This window comes from Panthera tigris, chromosome C1 (assembly GCF_018350195.1).
Source record: "Panthera tigris isolate Pti1 chromosome C1, P.tigris_Pti1_mat1.1, whole genome shotgun sequence".
NCBI classification, from domain to species: Eukaryota; Metazoa; Chordata; class Mammalia; order Carnivora; family Felidae; genus Panthera; species Panthera tigris.
In genome coordinates, this window is record NC_056667.1 from 208,717,722 (window position 1) to 208,740,504 (window position 22,783).

Genomic DNA, 22,783 nt, shown 5'->3' on the forward strand with positions numbered 1-22,783 from the left:
AGGGCCTTAAAAAGACAAGTAAAAGATAAATTTAGCAAGGTTTACAAGTCAGAAGGACCCATTAAGGAAGTGCACAAAAGGCCATGTGAGGTTCTGCTATGGATATTTGCATCAACAACAACAACAACAGGGAAATGGCCTTGAGTCCTGGGTCAGGACTCTCCCCCAGGGTTGGTATATAAGCCCCTCCCCCAGCAGGAGGCGGCACCAGACCTCCCTCACCTCCCGAGTCTCCCTCCTCCCCTCTCCCGAGTCCTCTCTGCCGACACCATGGGGTGCTGTGGCTGCGGAAGTTGCGGCGGCTGCGGCGGCTGCGGCGGTGGCTGCGGTGGCTGCGGTAGTGGCTGCGGTGGCTGCGGTGGCGGCTGCGGCGGCGGCTGCGGCAGCTGCACCACCTGCCGGTGCTACCGGGTGGGCTGCTGCTCCAGCTGCTGTCCCTGCTGCTGCGGCTGCTGCGGGGGCTGCTGCAGCGTCCCCGTGGTCTGCTGCTGCCGCCGCTCGTGTGGCTGCGGCTCGTGTGGCTGCGGCTCGTGTGGCTGCGGCTCGTGTGGCTGCGGGAAGGGCTGCTGCCAGCAGAAGTGCTGTTGTCAGCAGACGTGCTGTTGCAAGAAGCAGTGCTGCAGCTAGGCGGGCGGCCTGGCATCTGGGCACGTGCTTCGAGCGACCCTGCTGTAGGTAAGACGTCCCCCTCCCTCCCGGCCTGCTCCTCACTTTTCAGTCACCAGCATGACTGAGCCTTACCCCCAATCCATCGGAATCCCCCGCTCCTGTAGTTTCTGTCGTCCCATCTGCGTGTAATAAACACCAACCAAAGTAATAAATGTGTAGTCTCCTCTGTCAATCGCATTCGAATCTCGTCCTCGACAAAAATGAATCGGGATAGCTAATGTTCTCCCTTCTCGAAACGCCTTTGACTTTGTGTTTATTTATGTCCTGGTTTTGCCACTGCATTTGCCGTCTCTGTAAATGCAAAGCAACTGTCGTCCTAATAAATTAGGCTGAACCCGCCTCGAAGACCCATTTCTTTTTTTCTTCCCAGCCTCTAAACCGTCGATCCCTGGGGGAAAATGCATTTCAATCTCAACAGATGAGGCAGATAGTACGTATGTGAAGACAGCGATGAACCAAAGCTGAATTGTTTGCAACACATATAGGTGGATTAGTGAATGGTCAACCCACTGTGGGTTTCTCAAGAAGCGGGGAACTCAGGGGCACATCCTCTGTCTTAACAGCTGAATGTCATAGAGGAAACTCTTCCCAAATCTCTCCCTTGATAGAGTCTTAGCAACAGAAGACGGACTGCATGGGCATCCATACACACCTTCCATGATCGTCCGATCACTTAGGGGCATGGTCAAAACTTTTGAGGCTTATCACTTATGATGGTCACTTTTTGCTCCTAGAGTCTTCTTCTACTGCACGTCCATCCTGATTGTTATGGCCTCGTTGCTGAGAATTTCCCCAAAAGGCAACATAAATGGAAGCCTCGGGTTTTTTGCATCTCTTTGCCCATTAGCTCTGTGGTCCATGAGTGCTTCCCATTCAGCCATCGCCCGGCTAAGCATCCATACCCTCCTGTGCATCCCTTCCAGAAGTTTCTGCCGGATCCATGGCAGACGCCACGGAAGGCTGTCTGTCATCCACCGCAAACTACAAAGTCAGCCTTCAGATGTAAGGGCAGAAGAGGAGGTTTAGATTCAACATAATCAAAATGGGCAACTTCCATCCCACACCTCCAGCTCTGTCCGAAGGAGTCCGCACCACACACACAATAAAATGTGTCCCGCAAACCCCCTTCTGTTAATTTCCCATAGTGCTCCCTGCTGGTTCTTTTCTGTGTAGATTCCAGATTCTTGATCCATCGTGGTTGGTTTAGCAGTGGGCCGAGAGAGAAAGGAGGCAGGGGACTCCCGGCTGAGTCTGGCGGTGGGGCTGGGGCTGAGGGAAGCCAAGCTCCTGGGGTCTGTCTCCCAGGAGAAGGACATTCTTGCTCCAACACCACAAGTCCACGTGGGGTATTTCCTTGCCATTCTAGGTAGAGCCTGACAAAGACAGATGCTTAAATAGGCTGAAGTGACCAAATGCAATGAAATCACAAAAGGAAACAGGAATTGAGTAACCATGTAAAGTAAGACCCCCAAAGGGAGCCCCTGAAGAGATAGTCTTCCTTGCCCCTGGGAATTCAGAAGATAGGGTTTGAGAAGGAGGTCTGACGTGAGCTTCCTCAGACTCTAAGTTGACACCCACCCATCTCTATGTCTGGTTCCTTTTCCGCATCCAAGAGCCCTGAGCTTTTATTTAGTGCCCTCTGACTACTCGGCACTCCGTAGTTACTCTCAGCCTCTAGAGTTTATCCCATGGTCCCCATCCTCTGACTCACACTTCTGCCTGGCTCTGTCTTTATTTTTTTTTAATTTCTATTTCATTTTATTTTTGAGAGAGAGAGACAGAGAGACAAAGCATGAGCAGGGGGAGGAGCAGAGAGAGAGGGAGACACAGAATCGGAAGCAGGCTCCAGGCTCTGAGCTGTCAGCACAGAGCCTGACGCGGGGCTCAAACTCTGGACTGTGAGATCATGACCTGAGCTGAAATCAGATGCTCAACCAACTGAGCCACCCCCAGCCTCCGCCTTTAGAACCACCTCCTGTCACATAACTATTCTCAGCAAGAGAGAGTCCCATCCATCTCTCCCCCAGCCTTTCCTCACTGAGGACTCCTTGTGGCAGTTTTCCCACAAAGTGAGGTTGACCGGCCGAATCCTGGGACACGCGGCCCTCCGAGCATCAAAGATGTAGCACGTCTTCAGCTTCTGCTCTCCCCGTCCTGCTCACTAGAGATGTGAGCTTTTTTTCAGGCAGTAAAAGTAGGAGATGGGGGCTGTCAGGATTGGCTAAGTTGCCATCACTCAGTATTGACATCAACGGGTGAAGAAAGGATCCAGGCAGCAGGGCGAACCGGCGACCGTTCTAGAACGTTTATTTGTCAAACATCGTGCTGGGTCCTGGGAGGGACACCAAGACGCAATTCCTTTGTTAGTTAGCTGACAATCTGATATAGAAAAGAAAGTAAGGGTAAATCTGTAATGGCTATTGGCAGAAAAAAAAAAAAAAGCAAATTCCATATTATATTAAACAAAGGTCACTAACAAAACCACGTAAATGAAGGACAAAGCATTAGACTTCTGTATGTTTTGTTACTCTTTTGTTATGGGCTGAATTGCATCCCCCCCAAATCCGGATGTCGAAGCCCTCACTCCCAGCATCTCAGAATGTGACTATGTTTGGAAATGGGCTCTTTAAAGAGGTGATGAAGTCCAAAGAAGGTCCTTAAGGTGGGTTCTAAACAAATATGACTGGTGTTCTTAGAAGACGAGAAAATTAGGACACAGACGTGCCCAGAAGGAAGACCGTGCGATGACAGAACAAGAAGGCAGCCATCTTGCAGCTGAGGAGAAAGGCTGCAGACCAAACCCACTGCCAGCTTCATCTCGGGCCTTGAGCCACGGAACTTGGACTTGATCTTGGACTTCCCGCCTCCAGAACTGTGAGAAAATAAATTCCTGGCGGTTAAGCCACCCCATGTATGGTATTTTGTCAGGGCCGCCCTGACAAAACAATACTTCTTTTGGGACACGCCTGATGACTGTCAACAATACGTGTGTTTATGGGGGTCCTGAGTCACAAGGCTAAATTGATGCTGTGGCTTAGGTGAATCTGTGTGACAAGCTGTCCCTGATACTTAAAAGAAAGAAGCATGGGGCATCTGGGTGACTCAGTCAGTTAAGCATCCGACTCTTGATTTCAGCTCAGATCGTGATCTCATGGCTCATGGGATGAAGTCCCACGTTGGGCTCTGCACCGCTGTGGATTCCCAATCTCCCTCTGTCCCTAGCCCCACGCCCACCTCTCTCAAAAATAAATAAATAAACTTTAAATAATCAAGTTGAAAAAAAGAAGGAGGAAATGTAGGGCTGTTGTACCCACAATGTGGCATGCGTGTGCAGTGTGCTTCCTACTTTGCCTGCATACACTCGGCTCTCGCTTCTTCCTCCCGAGCAGGGTCCACACTCATTCCCACTCTATGAAGCTATGACAAATTCACAAGGCAGTCAGACAGGATCCATGTATCGGGGCTTGGTGGCGAGGGCTGGAAAGCACGGGAAGAGCACTCCGTGTGAGCGCATATCCCACGTCTCGCGTCAGTTGCTTGAACGTGCCTGTCTGGGATCCAATCGCAAATATCGGTCTTCATTTAGGCCGTCTGAATCACTGGGAAAACAAAGTGAGAATAATATCAGATTGGAAAATGAAGACATTTGCTGAGTTCAGTTGAACTACAGAAATATTTCCCTTAAATTGCGACCCACCTCTTTCTTTTCAGCACTCCGTCCGTCTGGGAAATGTGTGCCTCGGGGCAAAAGATGAGGACAGTTATTGCAAAGACAAGGGCCGACCCTCACGTTGCAGTGACGATAGGCTCTGCCACTCTCCGGCTCTGGTCCAAACCAGAGCAAACGTGACAGAGAGGACTCCACAGGGAACAAGAAGTCACGAGATCCAGCGCTATGGAAACCACTCTGGATGTTTTCAAGAACTACCTCTGCACCTCTGATGGAGATGCCTACAGCCAGTATCACACTTGGCCTTGGATTATAATTCTTTGTACACAACCCACCCCACCCAATGACCCTCCAAGGCAGGATCTACTCCATCTTTGAACTGGCTTCAAACCTGCCTTTATAGCTAGGGGTTTCTCAGGGAACATTTGTCAACAGAAAGCACATTCTTCCAAAATATTTAAATCCTTCTAAATACTACTCATAATCTGAATCATAAAATGTCATTTGTATTTTGATTGGTATCTTCCAAGGGAATGAGGCTATTGAGGACCAACTGAACTGTAGTTTCCTTTTGAAAAGGTCATGATCTCATAGTTTTGTGAGTTCGAGCCCTGAGTCGGGCTCTGTGCTGACAGTGCGAATCCTACCTAGGATTCTCTCTCTCTCTCTCTCTCTCTGCCCCTCCCCCTCTCACGCTCTCTCTCTCTCTCTCTCTCTCTCTCTGTCTCAAAATAAATAAACTTTAAAAATAAATTTAAGAATAAATAAATAAAACAGAATGGACTAGCACAGTCTGGCAAAAGGACACAGATTAGAGGACTAGTCAGAGCCCTTCTAAGCTCATGAGTCTCAAAAATAAAACTTAAAAACATCCATCAAAGTTTAAGTTACTAAGTAAGATCTGAAATGAAGCCAAAAGTAAGCCTGAGCCTTCACAATACCCCAACCAAGGTTAAATTAATATAAACAGAAAAGAACGAAGAGAAATCCCACATCCACCAAAGCTGACCCACTTAGCACAGCCTGATGGCATTACTTTTTGTAGTTAGGGAGATCGAAAGCTAAACTAATAATACCGAGAGTCTAAATGTGTACTGCTCGCTAAATTCATAGGGGAAAGTGACGGGGCCTGCTCTGCAGGGGTGGGGCTCTGCCCCTGATGCGAAGAATAAGTGGCCCCAGTAGATGGGAATCTAAGGCAAATGCAGCCCTCCATATTTTGGTAGTGGATGTATTTCTGAACATTTGTTTGAAATGGCTCTTTGTGAATAAAACAGCATTTTTAATCAATTAGGGACCCTTGTTTCCCTGTAACTGAAACCATCATCTCAAAACAGAATTCCGGTTGTAGGTAAATCACTTCCAAGTGCTCTGTTGGTGTTAGTAGCTGAAATGCATGGGCAGCGGGGGCAGGAAGGCTGTTCTCATGGTTCCTTGCCTTGCTCTGCTCTCACTGCCCATCTTCCAAGTGACTTTTAAGTGAGATTAAGATGTTCCGGGAGGTGGGATATGGTAAAATCAAAACAAAGGCAAAAAGAAACTTTTCATGTTAAAAGTTTGTATTTATTAGGACATTTAGAAAAACGCTGTCGACAAATAGGAATACAAGATTAAAAAAGGAGCAGAGGTAGAAGCACAGACATGGGAAGGAAATAATCACCTAGGTCTAAAGAACGTTAATTGCGATCCTATCTGACGGAGCCCCATGAGGTCAGCTCTTCATTCAGAGCGAGCATGTTGTGCTCTCGTCCTTGTTTTCACTGTTGGCTATTTGATTAGAAACTTTTCAGATGGGAAACCTGAAAACACCCAAAGCAGAAGAAAAAACAAAAACAGGAACCTCAGTGCAGGAGCAAAGAGGGTCAGTCTCAGAACAGCACATGAGGACAGGTGGGGCAGGCGAATGGAGCAGAGGAACGTTCCAGGGTCTCCTGGGCAGGGACAGAGGCCACGTGGCCCGCCTAGCTGCAGCACTGCTTCTTGCAACAGCACGTCTGCTGACAACAGCACTTCTGCTGGCAGCAGCCCTTCCCGCAGCCACACGAGCCGCAGCCACACGAGCGGCGGCAGCAGCAGACCACGGGGACGCTGCAGCAGCCCCCGCAGCAGCCGCAGCAGCAGGGACAGCAGCTGGAACAGCAGCCCACCCGGTAGCACCGGCAGGTGGTGCAGCTGCCGCAGCCGCCGCCGCAGCCGCCGCCGCAGCCGCCGCCGCAGCCGCCGCCGCAGCCGCCGCCGCAGCCGCCGCCGCAGCCGCCGCCGCAGCCGCCGCAGCCACCACCGCAGCCACCGCAGCCACTACCGCAGCCACCGCAGCCGCCGCCGCAGCCGCCGCAACTTCCGCAGCCACAGCACCCCATGGTGTCGGCAGAGAGGACTCGGGAGAGGGGAGGAGGGAGACTCGGGAGGTGAGGGAGGTCTGGTGCCGCCTCCTGCGGGGGGAGGGGCTTATATAGCATCTCGAAGCAGGTGGGGATGGAGCCGCCCAGGACCCGTGACCCTGAGCACTTCCTCATTGCCGCAGCTTCCACGATAAGCTCATCTAGGGTTGTTCCTTGTTTACATTCTAGCCGATGACATTTGACCCAATACATTTGCTAATTTTAGCTTTTCTTCTTAAAGTCATTTTATTTTATTTTTTTAATGTTTATTTATTTTGAGACAGAAAGAGAGAATGAGCACCCACGTGCACAGGGGAGGGGCAGAGAGAGAGAGCGAGGGAGAGACTCCCCAGGAGCCTCCGTGCTGTCAGCTCAGAGCCCGACTCAGAGCTCCATCTCATGAACCGTGAGGTCATGATCTGAGCCGAAATCAAGAGCTGGACGCTTAACCGACTGAGTCGTGCAGGTGCCCCTTCTCACAGTCATTTTAGAGGCAGACTAAGAGATGCTCACATTTGGGAGGTGATCTCCATTTCCACAGAAACACAGCTGAACCTTTGAGATGTTAACCTAAGAAAGCACTTGATTACTGCCAGCTCCTTTTCTCCTGGGTGATTTTCTCTCCATATATTCAGCTGGAGCCCTCCCCTCCTCCCCACCCCCGGCTCTAACAGAAACTTCCAAGAGGTCGAGTCCATATGAACAACCGAGTTGAACAAACCATTTGTCTCTGATTTTGTCACATCTATCACTGTTGTGTGGCTCACACCTTGTTAAATGGGTCCCTTTGGTTCTTGCGAGGTTTACATGTTCACAGCTACCTTTCCAAAGAAATGTGGACTATTTTTAAACTAAATGATCCTCTTTTCTCCCTCAACCCCAAAAGTTCTCTACTGAAAGTCTTGACCCGACGCTCCCTTCTCTCCCACTATACTCCCTCCCTACGTGCTCACATCCAGAACCGTGGCTTCAATTTCCATGTGCATTTCACGGATCCCTTCCTCCCATTTAGAATCTCCTTCACACCCCAAATCCACCGACATCCAACTGGTGCTCTGCCCTCTTCCCAAGGCTTTTCCGAGGCACCTGCCATGTCCCAGGCCACAGACTCAAGGCATAATCACCAACCCCACAACACAAAAGGTATATTCCTCCACTGCATGCCTTCTCCATCAAATGGACAATCCATTAAAATCTCGGCTTTGAATCCTTTGTTTCTCTCAGCCCCATTTCTGGTCTTCTTTCCAATTCTGTTGATTCTGCTTCCTTAAAAGCTCTCAAATCTCTTAAAACCTCTTATCTCTTGCCCCACTGCACCCCCCCACCCCAGCTCAAGCACCCCCCCCCCCCCCCCCGGTGGTTGAAAGGCTCTAGTCCACATACCACAAAAATAGATAGTTTGGGATCATTAATAACAATGTCAACATGCCCCGGGGACCTTACAGCATTTTCTGTCACTCAGATTCCTGAAGGACAATCTCACTGGACTGGGAAAATAAACTCCGAGCAGCAAGCCATTTACAAAACGTAGTTTGGGGAATCTGTTGATCTCTGAAGATCCCCACGAAGGTCCTCAGAACTCCCTGAAAGGCCAGAGTGCCCTCCATCAACACACACAGTACAGAGCCCGCTTTTGCTCTCATCCTTTTGTCTTCTGTTTTTCCAGCCTCCTTGTTGGTCGCTAGTCCTCAGACCCCACAGGACCCCAGCTACACATTCACCACATCTCACACTTCTTTCTCCCCACATCAGGCCTCTCCTCACTTCTCAGGCCTCTGCACCTGTGTCCCCCAAGGTACCACCCTGCTCTCAAAAATGCCTAGGTCAGCCTCCTTAGCAGACATCAACTGATGTCAAAGCCAAAAACTAATTCCTCATCCAGAGCAAAATACACTGAGGATTACACCATTAAAATGCAGACTCTTAAGAGGATTTATTTCCATTTTTAAAATAATCAGGGGTTGCTTGGGTGACTCAGTCCGTTAGGCATCCGACTTTGGCTCAGGTCATGATCTCCCAATTCCTGGGTTCGAGCCCCGCGTCAGGGTCTGTGCTGACAGCTCAGAGCCTGGACCCTGCTTTGGATTCTGTGTCTCCCTCTCTTTCGCTGCCCCTCCCTGACTTGCACTCCGCCTCTCTGTTTCAAAAGTAAATAAATAATAAAATAAAATAAAATAAAATAAAATAAAATAAAATAAAATAAATCAGTATGACCTGGGTATAAGAAATCACCATGACAAGGTGCCTGGCTGGCATAGGCGGTAGAACATCTGATTCTTGATCTCCGAATCATGAGTTCAAGCCCCCCATTGGGTATGGAGCCTGTTTAAAAAAAAAAAAAAAAGGATAGAAATACTGTTATTGGAACGCCCGGGGGGGCTCCGTTGGTTGAGCATCCAACTCTTGATCTCAGATCGGGTCTTGATCTCAGGGTTGTAAGTTCTGGCCCTGAGCCTAATTAAAAAAAAAAAAAAAAAAAAAAAAATCACAATGGTATCTTTAGTTTCCCCTGGCCAACAAATGCAATGATGGCATCTGGCCTTGGCAGTGACCTTTGAATCTGTTGCCAATTCACATCCCCAGCTCCCAGGGTCATTTCTATCCCAAGCTCTTTGAGGTCAGGGACGACACCTTGACCTTCACTGTAGCAGCTCCCTCAGAGCTCACAGATCACCTGACCCAGGGGCTGCCTGATGACGGGTGTGGTCCGCACGCCCCGCGGGCACAGGCGGCTTGGGAAGACGGAGATGTTGCCTGGCCCCGTTGGTAGCCTCACCACGCTCCTGGTTCCCAGGAGGATTCCCTAGATTTTGTAAGTGTTTTAAACTTAAACTGGAATATAGGTTTATTTAAACAGTAAACTACACAGGTGATGAAGCCAAAGATATCTAAAAGGGAAGCACATGAGATGATGCGATTCTTCCCTGTAAATAGAGCCAAATAGCAACAAGGAAGTGGTCACGTGTCTTCCTGCTCCTGCTCCCGGGTTGGTATATAAGCCCCTCCCCCAGCAGGAGGCGGCACCAGACCTCCCTCACCTCCTGAGTCTCCCTCCTCCCCTCTCCTGAGTCCTCTCTGCCAACACCATGGGGTGCTGTGGCTGCGGAAGTTGCGGTGGCTGCGGCGGCTGCGGCGGTGGCTGCGGTGGCTGCGGTAGTGGCTGCGGTGGCGGCTGCGGCGGCTGCGGCGGCTGCGGCGGCGGCTGCGGCAGCTGCACCACCTGCCGGTGCTACCGGGTGGGCTGCTGCTCCAGCTGCTGTCCCTGCTGCTGCGGCTGCTGCGGGGGCTGCTGCAGCGTCCCCGTGGTCTGCTGCTGCCGCCGCTCGTGTGGCTGCGGCTCGTGTGGCTGCGGGAAGGGCTGCTGCCAGCAGAAGTGCTGTTGTCAGCAGACGTGCTGTTGCAAGAAGCAGTGCTGCAGCTAAGGCTGCGGTGTGCAGAGCTGGTAAGACTTCCACTTCCCCCGCCTTGAAAATACTCCCTTCCTGTCTCTCTTCGGTGCCTTAAGTCCTTCGATCAGAAGTCCCCGAACCAAGAGAAATTACCTAATGGAAGAAATCCGTATGCAGCCCAGCACCAGAGCAATTGTGCAAATTACTAATGAAGTCATGATTCCGAATACCTGGTTGGCTGGGACTATCCACTGGCTTTCAGTTCTGTCTTTGCCCACTTTTTCTCGTCTTCTTGCATAGTTTTTTCCCCTTTTTTCTTCTGTGTTCTTAGTCACTGCATAATCCTGTCTAAATTTCCTAATAAAATAAAAACTAGAAGTCCATCAAAAGTGTTCTTTTTGCCTTTGTTGTGTTTGGGCGCGTGGAATCCTGGTTTGTGCTGAAGATTGCGAGAGAATTTATCTTTGCAGGAAGTCTTAAGAGCCCAACGGTGGCAGCACGTTCAAGGGTGGTCCTAGAAGCCCCTGCCAGGTCTCTGGGGACCAATATCTCCCCTCAGTGAAACTTCACCCTCCTCACAGACCCCTCACTCCCTTATAGCCCCGTGTGCCGTCTCCCCAGAGGTCCAGTTCCTTTGTGTCGATGTATGGACGGACATACCCCTTTAGTGGCCTATTGAACCCTCCGTGGGCATTCCCATCAGGACTCAAATACAGAATTTCATGGTGGGCCTGAGACCATCTGGGCTTTGCACGGGGTCTCTTTTGTTGACACATTCAATCTTTTCCTTCCCTTCTTTCTGCTGTTTTGTGCATACAGTTTTCTTCTTTCACCTTTTTCAGTACACCGCAACGTTCACAGAAATCTGAAACATGCGTTCGAGCTGTAAATTCTCCTGGTGCCTCTGTCTTCTGAACTACCTCTAGCAAAAGTGATACATGAAAAGGAGATCTGATGAAAGGAAGCCCAGTGGAAAGGGGGTTTTCAGTGCTTCTTTGAGTGAGGAAGTCTTTTTTTCCACTGCTTCTATTTCATTTACAACAAGAGGGTAAACTGCTCTTTTCTTTTTTCTTCCCTTCTCCTGTTTTCCATTTTCTTTTCTTTTCTTTTCTTTTCTTTTCTTTTCTTTTCCTTTCTTTTCTTTTCTTTCTTCTCCTCTCCCCGCCTTGTCCTTTCATTTCCTTTTTTCTTTTTCTGATTATTTTCTACAGCTTTTTCCAGCTGTTTTATTAGCAGTAGAGACCATAGGCTGACAAGAATTTGGATCACGGTGATCCAGTATTTTCACACATTGATGTATCTGTCCAGAAAGGGTAGGGGGGAAGCTATGGCAGATAACATGGTCTAATAAAATAAATGAACCACATAGCTAGGCTCAAAAACAAGCGAACTATTTCTGTGGACCAAACATAGAATGGAAATGCTGACTGCAAGGCTGTATTCATGACCTTGCTGGGGTCAGGGTCTAGAAGTGCGCTGTAGGCATGAGGAGAGTGGGAATATGATCACAGAGATCAGATATTCGATGTAGAGAGGGGATGACAGCAAGGCAAACTTTTGGGATTTTGTGCCAGGGTGGGGCCCCTTTCGTCTTGAAAAAATTCTATGACTCTTTTCCACCTGGGGCTCTGGCCTGTGAACTGGTATCCATCAAAGACATATGGACCTCGTCCCAAGTTCACAAATTGTCTTAAATTATCTGCAGGCTTGAGAACAATCTATGATATCCCACTACACTATGGGATGGGGCTTGGAGGTGGGGCAGGAAAATATTCTAGGAAAACTTAGAGACAGGTAAAAGCCAAGTCAAGAGTTGGGGTAAGGAGAGAGAAAGCAAAAGAAATGAAAGGGGAAGCAAAACAACTCTCACCTAGAGGAAGCTGGCAAAATTTCAAAACCTCCTTGTAGTAGGAAGTCTCAAACATGGTGCCCAACGATCCCTGCCTCCTGGCGTTCACACTCTTGTGAAATCATCTGCTCTTCATTATGTGCTGGCTCTAGGTACAGGTGAAGAGAATGCCACAAAAGTGACAGGATATCACATCCTTGATTAGGTTACAACAGTCTGTGACTTCCATCTTCAAGCCAACTCTTGATTTGTTGGCTTGCACTCTCTGATGAAACAAGCTGACATCTTGGAAAGGCCCACATGGCCAAGAACTGAGGGGAGTCTCCAGTCAACAGCCAGCAAAGAGTTGAAGCTCTCAGCTCAGTAGCCACGAGGAGCTGAATCCTGCCAACAATTACATGAACTTGGAAATGCATTATGGCCCAGTCAGCATCCTGCCCCCTTGACATGACCACAGCCTGGTCAACACCTTGACTGGAGCCTATAAGAGACCCTGAAGTAGAGGACCCAGCTACGATGTGCCCAGATTCCTGGGACTCAGAAACTGTGAGATAATAAATGTGGAGTGTTTTAAGCCACAAGGGTTGGGTTAACTTGTTATATAATGCTGAATAACTAACACACATTTGAAAATATCTAATGTTAAGAACGGACAACAAAATAAGCTTGCAACATGAATTCATTTCAGATTAAATTGACTTTGTAGAACTAACAGTGTCTTTTAAATTATATATTTTTGGATCTTTAAGACAATAAGTAAGCGAATGACTTCTATTTAAAAAAAAAGAAGGATTTATAGTGAAAATACAGGTAAAAACAAGAATAGATTGATATCAAAATCTCAGGAATAAAAAGATACGTGAGTTGAAATAAAAAATCAACAAAATAAGACACCCTCAAAGAGAGAATTTGTGAATTGCAAGATAGACGTTGGCTGCTCACTCAGTATACAACAGAGAGAAACAGAGTCCCAGAGTAGAAACTGAAGTTGTTTGTCTCGACATGATAACTAATCCGAGAAAAGGGTTTTGAAGACTTTTCCAATGGGAAAAGTCCTGCCTCCTATGCCCAAGGATTTCTTTCTACTACCCTCAAGCTTATTCACCTTGGGCTTAAATTCCAGACACTCCTGGATGGATTAGATTTTAGGCAACTTTTTACTCTAAAAAACGTCGGACTCCAAATTATCATGAAGCAATGGTAGCATTTTCCATATGACTCCTCTTGAATATTAAGTTGCTTAAAATTCATTAGAACCCTTTCGCTCATGCAGATCAAGTAAGAATTTGGTAAACTGCTCATCTACTTCTTTTCTAGGGATACCAACCAGCCAACACCACAAGTATCCATGAGGTAGACTATTCTGACCACTGCTTTGGCTCCATTGTCCATTATGGTAACCATACCCATCTTGTCTTTAGCAACTCAATGTCTCCATGTGGCTCCTGCCACCCTGGGATCCCATCATCTCCATTGTATTTGAATGTCCCCAGTTCACGGGTAGCAGCTCCCACTGGAATTTCTGACCCATAGAGCAAAGCAGCCACAGAGTTCTAGAACGCTGGGCTGCTCTCACAAATATATTCTCAAAGTTACGGTAAAAGATGTGTCTTCTGGACCTTCCTATGTTGGGTGAACAAATCCGCATGATAAATCCACTCTAATATCATACTTTGCCTAAGCTTTGGAATACCTTCCTCTATAGCACACCAAGGCACTTCTGGCATTTCAACTTCTTTAGGGTGGGCTTCATGTTTCAGCTAACCAACCAAACTGGCAACCCATATCAACAAATTCCACTTGATCCAACTTTATGTTCCCTCTATCATGATCCTACATCCTTAAGGTCCATTTCCACACATATTATCTAGATTTCTAGGTTTCTATACAAGCTGGGGGAACCATGTGTCTCTTTTGGAGTGTAATGCTTCTCCATACATTTTGTATTTTACCTTTTGGGGCCTGCTGAAACAGCTGCCATTATAGGACCCCTCGTTAAGCAGGGGTGGAAGGGAAGCCTCTAAGGGCAAAGACTTGGCAGATCTAGGGGTCAGATGTCCCCAGCTTTATTGAGATCTGACCATATGTCTCCATTCCAGTTTTCAGGATTTCATTTATTCCCAACGAGTGTCCTTTATCAGAAGACACCCTGCAGGGTTAGGAATTCAATTTATGTTGTAAATCAGCCACTTGCAGAATGAGACTCTGGGTCTGGTTATCAGAAATCTCAGCTCTGTGGCTGCAGGAGATTTGCGTTTATTTCAGGGATGATATTAGAGCTTTCAGGTCATTAATGCAGCACTTTGAGCTGGGAATTTGAAGCCCTGAGGTCATCCTTATTTCTCCCTTATTTTCTCCAGTGAGAATATATATATATGTGTGTGTGTGTGTGTGTGTGTGTGTGTGTACTGCTCCAGGAGCAGCCTGCCAATTCCATTATTCTCTTCAGGTTAAGTAAAACATCCTGAACTGACAAATACACAGCAATCCAGAACCTCACCTCCTATAGGTATTTCAACTGGGCTGAATATTGTCCCGTCCAAAATTGATGCTCATCTGGAACCTATTAATGTGACTTTATTAGGGTCAACCCTAAATCCAACATGATTGGTCTCCTTATACTAAGAGGGGACTTTGGACATAGAGACACAGACACAAAGGGAGAACATCATGTGACACCAGAAGAACAGACTGGAGTGATGTGTCTACAAGTCAAGGGAGGCTAAGAATTGCCAGCAACTGCTAAAATCTAGGAAGAGGCAAGGAAGAACCCTCCCCGAGACCAAGTTTTCAGAGAGCAAGTAGGACCTCACCAACACCTTGATTTCAGACTTCTAGCCTTCATAACTTTGAGAAAATAAGTTCCTGTTGTTTAATGCCTCTCCATTTGTGGTAGTTTGTTATAAGATCATTAGGAAACTAATGTAGTATTTGATTAGGAGGGCCCAATGGTGACACTTGTATGTCTAAAACTACATCATGCCATGACTGTTAGTGGTCTCTTTATGACCGGAAACAGATTCATGGTGGCTTAAAACCTAACTAGATTAGATACCCAGTTCCAGGAAACCCAGAAACAGTTCAGAAAAGTTGGCCTTGTAGATGTGTCCTCAACAACCACTCCTGGTACCAAAATCTGTATCAATCAGGATTCAACCTGAGAAACAGAACCAGTGGAGACATATAGTAAAAAAATGTATTTCAAGGAGTTGGCTTACTTGATTGTCAGGGCTGATGAGGCTAAGTTCAAAACTCATAGGGCAGGCCATCAGGACGCGTGGGCTAGAACTCTCAGGCATGACCCGAAGCTCCTGTCCACAGATGGAACGTCTCCTTCTTCTGGGAAGGCTCAGTTCTTCTCTTAAGGCCTTTCAACTGATTGGATTGGTCCCATCTAGATTATCTAGGATAATCTCCCTTACTGAAAGTCAACTAATTGGGAACTTTGATCACATCTGCAAAATACATCACAGCAATACCTCCTTTAGTGCTTATTAGAATCAATGAGAAACTTGGCCCAGTCAAGTGGACACATAAGACCGTCACAAATTGCAACAAACTCATAAATTAGTTTGAGAAGAACTGAAATCATTACAACATTCAGTCTTTTCATGCAGGGTCATGGTAAAGTTTAAGGAAAAATTTTCCCTTAATTTTTTGGCCTCATTTTGGGGGAATTAAATTATTTTCCCCATTCTAACGTTTTTGGTAGTATACAATATGAATACAATATGGTTATCGCATATTTTATTTTTTTTGAGAGAGAGAGCATGTGCTCCCAGGTGAGTGGGGGAGGGGCAGAGAGAGAGAGAGAGAGAGAGAGAGAGAGAGGGAGAGCGAGCATCCTAAGCAGACCTCGCGCCGTCAGTGGGGAGTCTGATGCGAGGCTCGATATCATGACCCTGAGATCATGACCTGAGCCGAAATCAACAGTCTGATGCTTAACTGACCAAGTCACCCAGGAGTCCCGGTTATCACGTATTGATCATTTAATATGCATCAGACCTGTGCTAGAAACTTCTTTATTACCTAGATCAAAACAAATCACACTTTTATGAGGTTGGGCACAGAAAGCTAATATATATCATTAACTCTGGGATATTTCATGTTTCTGTTTTTGGATGGTCCCACTTGTCTGATTTCCATGTTGTTTTGGGATGGACTTCAAAGTATTCAAATAGTATTTAGGGTCCCAGTTGCTCACCGAGGCCATAAAGATGGCTGGTTTCAACTTGGTCAACTCCAGTTTTTGGTTGTACCCTGCTCACCAGCCCGTAGCTGAGGTTTTGATGTAGTGTTGATGATAATTCTGTCTTTTACGGTGTCTTAATCTAGGACAAAAAATTAAAATGCCATGTAGTTTAGCGCCATATATTTTCCGAACAGTCCGTCTTCTGAGTCCATGATAGGAGAGACCAGGCTAAAACTGCGTCACTGTGTTCATATCAGAAATGGAGTCCTCTGGATCATGTGGTTTCTGGTCAGTAGTAGAATTACATCTTCCCTGTCTGCATTTGGCTGAATAGATTATGTAAATGCTTCTCATGAGGAAAATTCCAGCAATGACAGAGAAATAACTCCCATAGATTAAAAACTAAAAGAAGACAAAAAAAAAAAAAAGAGAGAAATCATGAATGATATAAAAATGGATGTTCAACACTACAGGTAGGTAATGATGCTTTACTACTAGCTGTGAGATTTTAAACAGATCATGGATCCTCTCTGCCTCAGTTTTCCAAATTGTAAAATTACAATAATACCCATATTTACACATTTGTTGTGAGGATTAGATGAGTTATTACATGTAGGGTGCACAGAAAAGTACCCACATAGTAGAATTCAATCAATGTCAACTGTTTCCGTAGTTCTGAAGTTCTCCATCTATATAGACTCTATATAGACTTCCTTCTCGTTTTTCTTCCTTTTTTTCTATTCACATTTAGTATATGAAATTGGGAGTTCATTTTTTTCTTAGACCGTAACATGCTTGACAGTGTTCCTATCCAAAATATTGAAATGATATTAATAGATATGTAGAATTTTAGAACCCAGATATATTACTAATGAATAATACATTAACCTTGAATCATTTTTTTTAAAATTATTTATTTATTTATTTAGAGAACCAGCAAGAAAGGGGCAGAGAGAGAGGCGGGGGACAGAGGATCCCAAGTGGGCTCTGTGCTGACAGCAGAGAGCCTGATGACGGGCTTAAACTCACAAACCGTGGGATCATAAACTGAGCTGAAGTCGGATGCTCAACCGACTGAGTCACCCAGGTGCCCCGACTTTTGGTCATTTTTAACGACTCTCCTTAGATATATAGATCAAGACGACTTAATTATGCTTTGTCTTTTAAAAAATTTAACTATATTAACTCTTAAAATTTTTGTTTGCATCATATGAATTTTCCCTCCCCACTCCAAACTTTAGATGTCTTTCCATTTTAGATGTGTTTTCTGTAAATAGACCATAGTTGTAAGAATCTAACCTGAAAATATTTTTATTGTCTTTATTCGTTTTTTTTTTTTTTTCCTGGTCTGTCTAGCTTGGAATCACTTAACTTTTATTTTTGGAAAATTATAAACATTCACAAAAGTGGACAGAATAGTATACAAATGCCCATAAATCCGTGATCTGGTTTCATCAATTATCAGCTCATAGCCAGTCTTGCTTCCATAGTGCCCCAACCACTTACCTTTTCGTCTCACAGATTAATTTGAATCTAGTATCATATCATGTAATGAATATTTCAGTTTATATCTTTTTAAAAAATGTTTATTTATTTTGAGAGAGAGCAAGAGAGGGCACGCTTGCAAGCTGGGGAAGGACAGAGAGAGAGGATCCCAAGCAGGTTCAGCAATGTCAGAGCCGAGCCCCAGGGTTCCATCTCATGGGATGAGATGAGATCGTGATCTGAGCCAAAATCAAGACTCGGCCGCTTAACTGACTGAGTCACCCAGGGGCCCCTTAGTTTGTATCTTTAAAAATAGGGATGCACGGGGGCACCTTGGTGGCTTAGTCAGTTAAGCGTCTGACTTTGGCTCAGGTCATGATCTCACAGCTCGGGAGTTGGAGCCCCGCGTCGGGCTCTGTGCTGACAGCTCAGACCCTAGGGCCTGCTTCTCTGCCCCTCCCCCACTCACACTCCCGCGCGCTCTCTCTCTCTCTCTCAAAAATAAACATTAAAAAAATAAAAATAAAGATGCACAAAAGCATAACCACAAATCATTATCACACTTAAAAAATTAACAATGAAAAAAAATAATTGTTTTCTTTTTTTTTTTTTTTTATTCTCATTTTCTTTTTTTCATTTAAAATTTTAAATTCAGGAATCATAACCTGAGCCGAAATCAAGGGTCGAACACTCAACGGCGGACCCTAACAATTCTTTAGTATTGTCTAGTCAGGGCTCAAATTTCCCTGCTTGTCTCAGAATAGTTTTAGTTTCTGGGTATGAATCAGATTTCAAAGAAGATCCACACATCGTGATTGATTGCTGAATTTCTCAAGACATGATCGGTCTTCATTTTATTTGTTGGAAACCTGTCCTTTCCCAGACTCTGGTGTTTTATGGGTGACATCCGTGGACGTCACTTAATGAGTTCTTCTGCTTCTCCTGTTTCCTGTGTGTTGGCAGTTCAACCCATGAGTCAATTTATTATTTAGCGACAATTAACCTATTTGTATTTTTTACCGCCCTATTTTCCCTATTTCTCACGCTCTTCAATTTTCCCCTCCTTTCTCGAACTCTTTCGTGTGACCGTTTTTCCATGTGCTATGCTTTATTTCTCTCTCCTGTATAATAATTGCATAATCAACGTCTGATTCTTTCCTAGTTACACTTGAAATAGCAGCTCTTAAATAAACAAAGCAATGATGTGTTAAGCTGACGCTGGTGGCTGTTGTATGCTTCAGGTACAGGCAGTAAGGGGGAGAACTGTCTGCAGAGAACTTCAAAACTGTAGCAAAACTGATCAAAATCTGTTGCGTGTCGTTATCGTCACGCTGCGGCAATTTGAACAATGCAGGTGATGAAACCCACCTCCCCGCCGGAGGGACTTACACCCCGCTCCCCGCTTGGTGTTGCCCCCCCGGCAGTGGCCCATCGGTAATTCCTGCCCTCCTCTGCAACAGTACAAAATCTTTCGTTCTGAACATCCTTCTGCTGACAGATATCACTGTTGTCGAGTACTTTGGACATCTTTTAAAGAAACTCCTCAAGATGTAAAATGTAACTTTTAAGTTTTGATTTACTCACACCTTTCTTTCTTCTTTCTTTCTTTCTTTCTTCCTTTCTTTCTTTCTTTCTTTCTTCTTCTTTGCTTTTCTTTCTTTCTTTCTTTCTTTCTTCTTTGCTTTTCTTTCTTTCTTTCTTTCTTTCTTCTTTCTTTGCTTCTTTCTTTCTTTCTTTCTTCTCTTTCTTTCTTCTTTCTTTGCTTCTTTATTTCTTTCTTTGTTTCTTTGCTTCTTTCTTTCTTTCTTTCTTTCCTTCACATTCCTTCTTTTGGGAAATACCTTCCTCTTGGGATAATTTTCCTTCTTCCTCAGGTGCGTCTTTGAGAAATTGCTTTTGTAAAGGTTTGTTGGTGATAACACACTCATCCCATTTCCGTTTGTTTGCAAATGTCTTCACTGTGCTCTCGTTTCTATTTATTTATTTATTATTTTTTAATGTGCCCTCAGTTTTATTTATTTATTTTTTAATGTTTGTTTAGTTTGAGGGAGAGACAGAGGGAGAGCTCAGTTAGGGGGGGAGGGTGAGAGAGAGAGACAGAGAGACAGAGGGAGAGAATCCCAAGCAGGTTCTGTGCTGTCAGTACACAGCCCGACGTGGGGCTGGGTCTCATGAACCGTGAGATCACGACCTGAGCCAAAACCAAGAATCCAAACGCTTAACTGACTGAGCCACCCAGATGCTCCTTGCTCTCCTATTTATTTATTTATTTGTTTGTTTTTTCAATTTTTTTCTAATGTTTATTTATTTTTGAGACGGAGACAGAGCGCGAGTGGGGGAGGGGCAGAGAGAGAGGGAGACACAGAATCCAAAGCAGGTTCCGGGCTCTGAGCTGTCCGCACAGAGCCCGTTGCGGGGCTCGAACCCACGAACCGTGAGATCATGACCTGAGCCGAAGTCAGACACTCAACCGACTGAGCCACCCAGGCGCCCTCCTTGCTCTCTTTTCTAAAATGTGGTTTCTCTTTGTCTATAATTCCAGGCTGGCAGTTTTTGTCTCCGACACTTGAAGTCATTGATTTTCTGACTTCCGCGTGAGCTACTGAAAAGTCCGTGGTCTATTATAATTTCTCTATAGCTGATGTTCTGTTTCTCTATTTTTAAGATTTCTTTTTCTTTGATTTTCTGCATTTAACCCAGTGTGTTTAGATATGAATTTTCTTTTACTTACTCTTTTTGAGATTTTTGGGGGCTTCTTAATTCTAAGAATACATGCTTTTGATTACTAGTGGAAAATTCTCAGTGTATATTTATCTGCCTCTCTGCTACCTTAGAATTTTTTTTAATGTTTATTTATTTTTGAGAGAGAGAGAGACAGTGAGAGAGAGAGACAGAGAGAGAGAGAGCATGAGCAGGGGGAGGGGCAGAGAGAGAGGGAGACACAGAATCTGAAGCAGGTTCCAGGCTCCAGGCTCTGAGCTGTCAGCACAGAGCCCACTTCGGGGCTTGAATCCACAAACCTTTGAGATCAGGACCTGAGCCGAAGTCGGATGCTTAACCCACTGAGCCACCCATGTGCCCCTCTATTACCTCTATTATCTCATCAAAGAACTCGAAATAGGTATTTGTTGAACTTTCTCATTTTAATCCCCATGCGTATGAATAATTTTTCCACTTCTCTCACTCTCTGTGCTGCATTCTTGGTGATTTCTTCCCATTCAGTAATTTTTCCTACGTATGTGTCTACGTTGCCCTTAACATGTTTAAGTTCCTAATTCTGGTTAGTTCTATTTTTCCCAGATATTCATGATGTATCTTGTTCCATTCTTATGTTATCATTTTCCTCTGTGTACCGACGTGGTAAACATCTTACTTTACATTCTGATGCTAATTCCTCTGTCTCAAATCTCTGTCGGTCTGATTCTTTATTACTTCAGTTGGCTTGCTCATGGTACTTTATATCTATGCATGATTTTGGACTTTTATATCTGCGGCAGGTTTTTTGATTTCTGCATGGAAGGACAGTCTTCCAGACAGCATTTACTTGGACACGTATAAGTGCCTGGGGCCATTACCAACCAGGGGCACTTTAAACTAAATACTCAGCTTGAAAAATAACGTTTAGCATGTAGAAATTGGGCCCTGGAATTATGTAAGTGCTGGCTTTTGAAGCAAATCTCTAAAATAAATTCCTCTGGCATCACCCCGGTTCATCTTCTTTGCTGGAGATCCCCCCACCCCCGCCGTAATTTCATGTTCTATTTCATCACTCACTGACAGTGTAGATTTGGGGTCGCCACTAAAACCAACATTCCAGGTCACTGGGAGAATCAGTCCAGCATATGCTGGAGCACATGACAGACCCGGTGTGCCCTTATCTATCTGGTTTCCTGTTCCTGCTTTGACCTCCGGGGCGTTTTCTTATTTCTTACCAATTCAGCCATTTATTAAAAAATCTTCAATTTCTATCCAGGAGTTTTAGGTGTTCTATGGCGTCATGTGTTTTTCCGATAACGAGTCGATGGCTTTAGTGGAACGAGGCCTTTCTTATTTTAATATCTTTAAAAGTACGTAGCTTTTAATGAAAGTCTTTCTTAATTTAATATTTTCACATTTGTTTAAACTTTAAACTTAAACAACCTGGACATCCACCCTTCTTCTCCTTCTTCAAATGCAATCCCTTAACCCCAATTCCTCTAAGGTACCTGCATTCAGATCATTTCCACTAGAACAGAAGAGTAGGAAAGCAAGACAATGTCTGAAGGTCAGGACCCAAACTCATTGAAAATCCATGTATTTTGTTTGATAATGAAAATCTGGCTTCACCTTCAGCTATTCTTTGGGTTAAGATTCCAAAATAGTTTACAAAGTAGCGAAACCTAAGTCCGACGGAACACGTATCTCACATGTTTGAGGTAATGAGTCTGAACTGAACACGCTCATCTGAGCTATCGAGACCGGCAAATATTCCATGATTTCAACACATCTGAAAAATTTCAGGTTTGATGTATGGGAGGCTGCCCAATACCTGAACGAATCCCCATTTCATGCACTTAAAATAATAGCATCGCCGTTCTCCCTTTTGTGAGATAATCTTTCTGTTTAGAGTGCCCCTTCCCTTATTAAGCCCTTTGGGGTTAAAACTAAAAATCCATTTTCATGATTCTAATTTTTATTTAATTTAAGGCAGACGAAAGTACCAGTTATCCTAGCCAGATAATCTAATGGAGTGCGTAATCAGGGTCCATCTGGTCCCAGAGTGGCTGAGTGCAGTGGCTTCCTGCCAAGAGAGCTGGCGAGGATCATTTTGCATTTCTCAGTGAGGACAGGGGAGACAGAGCAGGGTGGCAGCTGTGGTTTTTATGACATTGAGGGATCACTTTACATCAATGCCCTTTCCCTTTTCTTTTTCATGTGTACTTCCCCCCACTTGCTGGTGATAGGGTTCAGGACAATTTACCCCCAAATATGGCACTTTGGCATAGTGAATATTTTTTAACTGAAGGAATTTGAGATATAGCATGTGCAGGAAGGACTTTCTGACCGTCCCCTGGAGCAGGTCATAAGACCCTAGTGTCTATATTCGGAGGAAAGGAACATCCTTATCTCCGAAGATAAAAGGACACGGAAAGAAATCTGAATGAACAG

At 45.3% G+C, this 22,783-nt stretch overlaps 3 protein-coding genes across 3 annotated transcripts in view; 2 read left to right on the top strand and 1 right to left on the bottom strand.

Moving 5' to 3' along the window:
* Nucleotides 1-270: 270 nt before the first annotated feature.
* Nucleotides 271-627, top strand: LOC122240827 (small cysteine and glycine repeat-containing protein 7-like). Its single transcript, XM_042993926.1, has one exon. It carries the CDS (start codon nucleotides 271-273, stop codon nucleotides 625-627), a length of 357 nt encoding a protein of 118 aa, XP_042849860.1.
* Nucleotides 628-9,806: 9,179 nt separating this feature from the next.
* LOC122240828 (small cysteine and glycine repeat-containing protein 7-like) lies at nucleotides 9,807-10,142 on the top strand. The gene has a single exon (XM_042993927.1). The coding sequence runs from the start codon at nucleotides 9,807-9,809 to the stop codon at nucleotides 10,140-10,142; it is 336 nt and encodes a 111-aa protein (XP_042849861.1).
* Nucleotides 10,143-15,964: 5,822 nt separating this feature from the next.
* Nucleotides 15,965-22,783, bottom strand: part of LOC102966457 (thiamine transporter 2) — a 38,506-nt gene continuing 31,687 nt past the window's right edge. Inside the window, exon 6 of the mRNA XM_042997675.1 lies at nucleotides 15,965-16,552. Coding sequence (XP_042853609.1) covers nucleotides 16,379-16,552 — 174 coding nt within the window. The 3' untranslated portion in view covers nucleotides 15,965-16,378. The remainder of the gene's footprint in view (nucleotides 16,553-22,783) is intronic.